The sequence below is a fragment of the Silene latifolia genome, chromosome 7, assembly GCF_048544455.1.
Source record: "Silene latifolia isolate original U9 population chromosome 7, ASM4854445v1, whole genome shotgun sequence".
NCBI lineage: Eukaryota > Viridiplantae > Streptophyta > Magnoliopsida > Caryophyllales > Caryophyllaceae > Silene > Silene latifolia.
Genome location: NC_133532.1, coordinates 118,229,391 through 118,237,449, shown reverse-complemented (window position 1 = coordinate 118,237,449; position 8,059 = coordinate 118,229,391). Strand labels below are relative to the sequence as shown.

General features: G+C 37.4%; 3 protein-coding genes and 1 long non-coding RNA gene across 4 annotated transcripts; 2 read left to right on the top strand and 2 right to left on the bottom strand.

Annotated features, from left to right (window-relative positions):
- Nucleotides 1–234: 234 nt before the first annotated feature.
- On the bottom strand, nucleotides 235–1,201 carry LOC141590600 (F-box protein SKIP19-like). The gene is made up of 2 exons (XM_074411176.1): nucleotides 956–1,201; nucleotides 235–546 (listed from the first exon to the last, which is right to left on the bottom strand). Exons 1-2 carry the CDS (start codon nucleotides 1,199–1,201, stop codon nucleotides 235–237), a joined length of 558 nt encoding a protein of 185 aa, XP_074267277.1.
- Nucleotides 1,202–2,371: 1,170 nt separating this feature from the next.
- Nucleotides 2,372–3,062, top strand: LOC141590599 (uncharacterized). Its single transcript, XM_074411175.1, has 2 exons — nucleotides 2,372–2,385; nucleotides 2,432–3,062. Exons 1-2 carry the CDS (start codon nucleotides 2,372–2,374, stop codon nucleotides 3,060–3,062), a joined length of 645 nt encoding a protein of 214 aa, XP_074267276.1.
- An 84-nt stretch (nucleotides 3,063–3,146) lies between these two features.
- LOC141590598 (uncharacterized) lies at nucleotides 3,147–3,536 on the top strand. The gene has a single exon (XM_074411173.1). The coding sequence runs from the start codon at nucleotides 3,147–3,149 to the stop codon at nucleotides 3,534–3,536; it is 390 nt and encodes a 129-aa protein (XP_074267274.1).
- A 79-nt stretch (nucleotides 3,537–3,615) lies between these two features.
- On the bottom strand, nucleotides 3,616–6,632 carry LOC141591299 (uncharacterized). Its single transcript, XR_012520795.1, has 2 exons — nucleotides 6,194–6,632; nucleotides 3,616–4,263 (listed from the first exon to the last, which is right to left on the bottom strand). It is a non-coding gene; the product is annotated as an uncharacterized LOC141591299 (long non-coding RNA).
- Nucleotides 6,633–8,059: the final 1,427 nt, after the last annotated feature.

The following is an 8,059-nucleotide window of genomic DNA, read 5'->3' as shown; positions in this document are numbered from 1 at the left end:
GCAATAACCAATATCAAATTATGCATAACCGTTAAAACTTCAGATAGCTAAGTTTAGAGGCACCTTAAACATTCTTCAAGTTTTCACGCAAGCGTTCTGCGTTTACATAGCTTCATATTCAGTACAAAACAAAAACAAAAAAGATCAGAAGCACAAAATCTACTCCGAAATAGTAAATAGTACGGAGTAATATGACAACTTCGCCACCAAAAGGTTGTTTATGGAATTAGACAATTAATAGAAGTAGTCAAGTTCAGATTCCAGATCATCATCAGACATCAGAGAGATGAGTCTCTTCACATAGTCAGATTCATAGGTATAATCGTCATCAGAAGAATCACTAGAATTATAAAATCTCGTGCGATAGTTATAGTCATCAGTGGAGTCATATGGACGCCGAAAATCCTTAATCTGTTCCAATAATCTCTTCCCTAGATTTCCCACCAGTTCAATGTGGAAACATGCGCGAAGGTCAAGTGATTGAAGACGTGGACACCCATCAAGGATTGCAGTAAGACCAACATCCGTCAAGCTATTTCCAATAATCTGAAGGTGCCGTAGTTCCTTAATAGGGCCATAATTAATTTGATATCTCTACAATTTCTTGTTTTTTGGGAATCCTGGTTTGTTCATTTAAGAACAAACTTTATTTTGCAATGGGACAAACTTTTTCTAAAAGTTCTTATTTACAAACTAAGGCAAAAAAGTTCCCATTGCAATTACTTAGACGACAATATCCGCTTTACTTGGGAAAACAAATACAAATAGACTAAAAGTTTCCAATCTCTACAATTACTCAAACACGAGAAAAGCGACCAGTTTTGACTATTGCTTTTGGAAGTCAAATTTGAAAATCCTCGGTACCATGATGCAGTGTAGGATAAAAGATCTTGAGAGCAAAATCCTTGATACCGAGATTGAACAAATCAGTATCGTTGCGATCAACAATACTAACCATTATACCAGTATACTTCTCTTCCTCGAACTGTAAATCCGACTCTGATTCGCCGAAGTCATATAAACGGATAGTGTTCCGCACGAAGGGTTCTTTGCACAAAACGTACCACGATTTGCATACAAATTGAGCGGATTTAAGTATTTCCGAGACTTCTAATTTCTTCAGAATCGTTAAAGTTACGTCGCACGGTAAATCTAACCAGTTTCTTTGGTTTTTGATGGGTGAACTTGAAATAATGTCCATGGATGTAAATTCGTTAGGATTTTAATTATAAACCGTCTCACACAAGACAAATTGTTTTATTTATGACGATGTTGTCTGTCTTCATCCTTTTATAGTACTCGCCTTGTGGAGGTGTTTGTGGTCATTGTGGATTGCAAATCACATCTACTCGTGCAATGTATTGTGTAATATCCCTATGTAAATTGAAATAATTCAATGTTCATCTAGTTTGGTAATTCTTGAAAACTGGTAACAGTAAATATGGTAAAAAGAGATACAATCACTTGGCTACTGCAGTCCCCGAAGGGGTGGCTTACATGGTCCATGTGATGGTGCGAGAATGCATGGGCCCGGGTGAAACTCAGCCCCCTCGTCATCAAAAAAAAAAAAAAAAAAAAAAGATACAACTCACTTGGTAAAAGTTAGGTGTTGACAACTTTTAACATTAACAACAGATGATCATTGGAAAATGAAATTCGCATTTATTAATTCACTAAAACTTGGGAGAAATCATTCTTCCGTATTCTTTTATTTGTATTTCGTGATCCCTTTTGTTGTTGATCGTGACATAGTAATTTCGTACCTATTTACATGATAAATATACTCATTTCATCTTTAATCGTGATTTATACTTATTTTATTACCTTTAGTAGCACTTTTTCTTAAAATTATAAAATAGTCTCCCAATACGCTTATTGAGAGACGGTCTCTCATGAGACCGGAGAGACCTACTCAATACAACTACTTGAATAAATTTGTAACAATCTCACTTACTATGACTCTTACCGTGCTAAAAAGTCGATACTTTAAGTGGCGGTTTTTTCTTTTGTTTTTTTTTCATTAATTTGGAGTCGTTTGGTTGATCAAGGAACTTCAACTTCCTAGGAACTTGCAATTCATAGGAATTAAGTTCCATCATCTAATTCGGGCGAATTTGGCAAAGTTGTTTGGTTGCCCATGTAGGAATTAAATTCCACAAGAATTTTCAATGACCAAGGGGGAGTAGGTAAGCCACTTTCTACATCATGTAGGCATTGGAAGTTCCTGGGAAGTTCCAATTCCTATATTCTGCCCAAAAAATGGCAACCAAACAACCTTGTTTTTTTAAAATCATGGGATTTTCTAATGCCTGTGTATTTGAAGTGGTAACCAAATAACCCCTGACTAGAAGTTTAAAAAAAAAATACTTCTATGAGCACATTCAGGTATCATTTGTGCTTCTCAATCACGAGATGAAATTTTCTGGCCCAGAACTAGCAGCGGCATTTACACTGTTAAGAGTGGATATGGCATTAGCTTCCACGATTACTTCAATGAGCATGGATCTAAAAAGGATAAAGAACGGCTCCACGGGAACTGGAAACTCTTTTGTAGGAAAAGATTGTGGAATCTGCCAGGTCCTCAACCTTGGAAGATTCTTCTATGGAAAATCATGACAAGTTCCCTTCCGGTTGGGAGTGAGTTTGCAAAAAGGGACTTAAACTGGGCTCCCTCTTGTTCTATGTGCAACAACGCAGGCGATTCCGTAGAGTCTCTTGATCACCTTTTCCGCGATTGTCCTCTTAGCTCCAGGATTTGGGCTGGATCGGAGCTGGGAATTAATGTCAGTCATCTTCCTACACTGGATGTTCGTGACTGGATTATTAACTGGGTTCTTTATCTATCTGGTCTTGAGGATGGGGTTAATCTTGTCTTAAGCTTTCTCGCTATTTTGGTTAGCCTCTGGTCTTTAAGAAATAACATCCGCTTCAGGGGTGAAGCCTTTAACCCGAACGTCTTCTTCAACAAGACACGACAACTGATTAAAGACGTTCTTCAAGCAAATGATAAGGGTAACAATGCTCCTTTACATCCGCCTGGTTTTGAGAACGGTGCCCCATGATCTTCTTCTGATAATGATATTGACTTCCAGATGCTCCGTGTGGGCAGACCTTTTTATTGTATCGGAAGTTTCTCTCCTTGCGCTATGATACGTATTTATGTTGATGCAAGTTGGAAAAAACCGTGTCTTGCGGGGTTTGGATGGATTGCTTTTGGGCCTGAAGGGGAATCTATATATGAAGGTTATTTATGTGGTCGGGCTGAATCTCCCCTTCAAGCTGAAGCTCTAGGAGTGAAGGAGGCCATCGCTTGGGCACGTCAGGAAGGCTTTCTTCACATTGAAATTTCTTCTGACTGCCTCTCGCTACTGACGCAATGGATGGGAAATCAGACGAAGCATCATCTCATTAAGGGCATTCTCCAAGACATTTCTCTTATTTCATCTGTTTTTCATTGTTTGTGTTTTAGTTATGTTCGCAGAGACTGTAACTTCAAAGCTCATGCCTTAGCGAAAAAGGCTATGAGTTTATTTTAGGAACCTTTCTTTTCAGCTGCCAAAAAATAAAAAAAAAAATAAAAAAAAAAAATGTTCATTACTAGGGACAACGATAAGAAACACAAACCGAACAGAATTACCAAAATACTTAAAATTAAAGAGAACTCATTCCTACGTACATGCAAATGACAACACGGTACAGCTACCGGAAACACAATTAGATTTCACCTATCATGGTGGCTATTTGACAAATAAAAGCCTCGTCAATTTCAATATCATTAGGATATTCAAAATCAGGATTAATTGCGGTTGGATAGTTGTAGTCCTCAGTCGAGTCACATGGACGCCGTAAATCCTTCATCTGTTCTAATAATCTCTTCCCTAAATCTCCTGCGAGATCCAAACGGAAGCAAGCACGCAGGTCGAGGGATTGAAGATGACGACAACCATCAAGGATTGACGTTAGACCAATATTTGTCATGTTATTGCCAATCAGCTGTAGATGGCAAAATTGAGGCATGCTTGCTGCAATTGCCAATGCCGCCTCATCATTTTCCCAAAACGGACTTTTTGAACCTATATTGTTGAATCGGAATGTAGTGAGGGAGGGACAAGACTTAATGATAGAAGAGCTTCTCCGTTTTCAAAGTCGCAGAGAGTAAGTTCTAGTTCTTCCAGGGAAGATAGCTTTTCAAGTGCTTCTACCAATGCCTTTTCAGATATACCGTCACATTTTGCAAGCCGGAGGCGTTTTAGTTGGCTCTACCTGCAGCAAGAATAGAGTTATAGTTCAGTGCATCTAACTCATGTAGATTCAAGTTTGACAAAGAACACTAACAGTATAAACACATATATACCCTCCGTCCCATTCATTTGTTTACATTTTTTATTCTTTGTCAAGATGTATTTTAATCAAAAAGGTAAACCACTGATTGTGACGGAGGGAGTACAAGACTACAAGGTAATTTCACTAATTAATGATTATTCCAAAAGCAGCAGTGCAAAAAAAAAAGGAAGAATTGACGGGAATAATCTGACCTTTATGACATCTTCCAAGAATAATCCCACCTTTCAATAATCCGAAAATACTCCCATCTTTTGACCTCATCTTCTCTAAACAATCCCTCCATAAAAATGACTTGTTATAGTAGGTAATGTGAGTGTCTTCAAATTGTTATTTAGTTATTTTACTTCACATAACCATTTCTCTCTCCTTCATGATAAACAAATATTATAAGACAAAATATCTACAACTTAACATGTTCACTGTCTAATGTACCGATGCAAGTAATTTATGAACAACAAAGCGTCTTGCTTGTGACGGGCTAATCCCGTCACAAGCTGAAGACCTCTCACAAAAAGGGAGAGAGGATAAGGTGGGGCATCCCCCATGTGCTTCCCCACTTGCCTCTCATGGATATTTTGTGAAAGGAAATGGTATCCGTCTTCAACTTGTGACGGATATCGCCGTCTTCAATACACCCAATTTAGACATATGCAAAATTGAATCTAAACATATGCAAAATTGAATGTAATTGCTGCACGGAGGTAGCATAGTATTGACTGAATACACCCAATTTAGACAAGAAACGGAGTGAACAAAGGACGCAATAACTAGTTTCTATGGTTAGCAAAATTTTCCCCCGCTTTTGCATTAATTCAAGTGTGAGATCAACACTTTTTGAGTACTTTTTCCTGTGAATGAAGGAGTATGGTGAAATAGGATTTTAATGGCAATATGTACAACTTATTTAACAATGAAGGAGTATGGTGAAATAAGATTTTAATTGATCGGAAGTTTTTGCTTATGTTAACAATTGAAGAGTATGGTGATTTAATTCACCTATGTACTGCTTTTGATTGAAATTTTTTTATTACTTGATTTTGGCCGATGAAATGAGTTCATTAATGGTGTTCTTTTATCGTTCATCTTTTCTGAAGTTTGTTTAGATTAATTTATGTGGGTTTAGAGAGTGGGAGATGAAGGAATGAAATAATTATAAAAATAAGTAAGAGACTTGAAACCTTTTAATCAGGTAATAGGTAAAAGAGAGTGTTTAGAGAAGACGCGGTTAAAAGGTGAGATTATTTTCGGATTATTGAAAGGTCGGATTGTTCTTGGAAGATGACACAAAGGTCGGATTATTCCCGACAATTCTTCCAAAAAAAAAATGATGCCATGTATTGGGGAGATCAGATGCACAAAGCCTTATCCGCCTTACCCTATGTAAGGCGAAGTTAAATAACTTTAATAACAAAAGGGATATACTATGTGGTAATCCCGTTTTTTTTCATTTTCTACATGGTAACTTTATTTTCACCAAAACGCCTTTGACCGGTCATAACTAACGGTTATGAGTTCCGAAAGCGACAATTATTTTTTCAAATCAAAGATATCATTAACCGCGGTCAATTTGAGAAAAAAATTGTAGCATTCGGAACACGCTACACAGAGGTACGGTCAGTCAAAGTTTAAAGTTTGACTGGCCGTAATTCTTGCCACGAGTTCAGAAACTGAAATCATTTTTGTCCTGATCAAAGATCTGGTAAAGCCGGTCTATTTGAAATAAAAAAAATCGCCGCCACTTTCAGAAGTTTGATCGTGAATTATGGCCAGTCAAACGAGGTTACCATGTAGAAAATTAAAAAATACGAGAAATAATTCAAAGAGCAACACACTGAAAGAAACAACATACTGAGATGCAACATGGGTGAAAAGCCCATCAGACCCAAAACCTTCGATACGGAGATCAATTAAACCACCAGAACTACGATCGACAGCATTGACCATCATCCTCTTGTACTGATGCATCCTTTCTGGTTTGTCGAGGGTCTGAATATGGATAGTGCGCCACAAAGCGGGTTTCTTGCAGAAATTGTGCCACAATTTGCATCAAGTCACACGGTAACTTTAACCAATTTCCGACTTCTTCAAACGGTGAATCGGGATTCTCCATGGGTGTTATTTCATTATTACTGCTTAAATTTGACGACATAATTTGTTGTAGTAGACTAGTTGTATGAAAATTTGATGACACAGTCTCCTTTTTATAGGAGCAATTTGTATATCTGCATTTCAAAAGACTACCGCACCAAAAAATATTGGGACAGATCGTCAAATGAATGAATAAATAAATAAATCGGTACTAGGGAAAGTTTTGATTCCTCCGCGTTTCATGCATAAAGAAAGGAATCTAGAAGTATTTTATATTGGATAATTTGGTGGAACGAAATTTTTATTTTTACTTTTAAAAGCTCCGTGTCACTACGATACAAAAGAGAAGTATTTGAAGTTCACAAATTCTTAAGAGAGACGGTATTTCATTAAAGTTACTAAGAGACCTCTCTCATGAGATTTGAAGTTTGGCACATTGTTCAGAGTACATTCATCTTAGATACGAGTATTGGGTTAACTTCAAAAATACAGTGTTATTCAATTATTCCGATACAAAAGAAAAGGATTTGAGGTACGACATATTCTTCACCGACCACCGTACATGGGAGGTTCGGGAAAAAAACAGACAAAATAATAAAATGAGAAGATGCGTGGGAGCTGTTAGTTTTATCTATATGATGTGTTTGTGTTTTGTTAACCGTAAATGGCAAGGTGAGAGTGGAGAGTGGTTTGCTTAATGTGAATTTTTTTATTGATTTGTGTTGTATGAATTGCTTCATGTATACATAATGGATTACAAGTATGCTTATTTATAGGCTTTGTATGTCGGTGCACCATGCTCCAACATTCTACATGATTTTTCTAGATGCTTTTGCTAATTACAAATTCTAGACCATTCCCTCTTCTAATCTTATTGCTAATCTCGGTGACCTTGCCTGAGTTGAGCCTTGTGTTTCTGGATGGAGTGTCTTCTATTATTCTTGCTCTTGTATCCCTGTTTCTGACCCATAGCTTTCTTATCTTCAAGCTCCCAAGTCTTGTCCTTAATCTTTGTGTTTTCTTTGTTCACGACTTCAAATATTTTTCCTGTTTTAGCTTTAGTTGTTTCTTGAGATCTTGACGATTCCTAAGCTGTGAGTACCATAATTGCTTAGCCACATTCATAATCTTTTTCACGTATGGGTCTTGGTGATTTTTGGTAATTTGATTGTGGGTGATAGATGAACCAACTCAACCAAAACCTTAAGGTGATGGTTGAGGCCCAACTATTATACTTATTCCTATTACGCCCCCTCACTCAAATGTCCGTTGGGCTTGAATAGTGGTTAGTTGTGCACCGGCTCCCCCGTACCGCGTGCTGGGTTTCCACTTCGAGTTTTTGAGGGGTTTTGAGGTTGCCATGATTTGAACCCGTGACCTTCGGTCACACGGACTCTGATACCATGATAGATGAACCAACTCAACCAAAACCTTAAGGTGATGGTTGAGGCCCAACTATTATACTTATTCCTATTAGTGGGGTAAATGTTTTTGTTTTTGAGGAGTTTGAAATGTTTGATATTTGAAGTGTTTGTTTTTGTGTAATTGATTTTTGTGTGTTTAAGGGCATTTTTAATGGAAAAGTCTTATTTGCGGTCATGTATACGGAAGCTATTAGTTGGCCATT

Bases quoted from the DNA above. Each gene is read 5' to 3' on its own strand.
- LOC141590600 (XM_074411176.1), bottom strand. From the start codon at position 1,201: ATGGACATTATTTCAAGTTCACCCATCAAAAACCAAAGAAACTGGTTA. The intron at 547-955 runs GTTAGTATTGTT...CGGCACCTTCAG, and splicing joins AGAAGTATACTGGTATAATG to ATTATTGGAAATAGCTTGAC.
- LOC141590598 (XM_074411173.1), top strand. From the start codon at position 3,147: ATGATACGTATTTATGTTGATGCAAGTTGGAAAAAACCGTGTCTTGCG.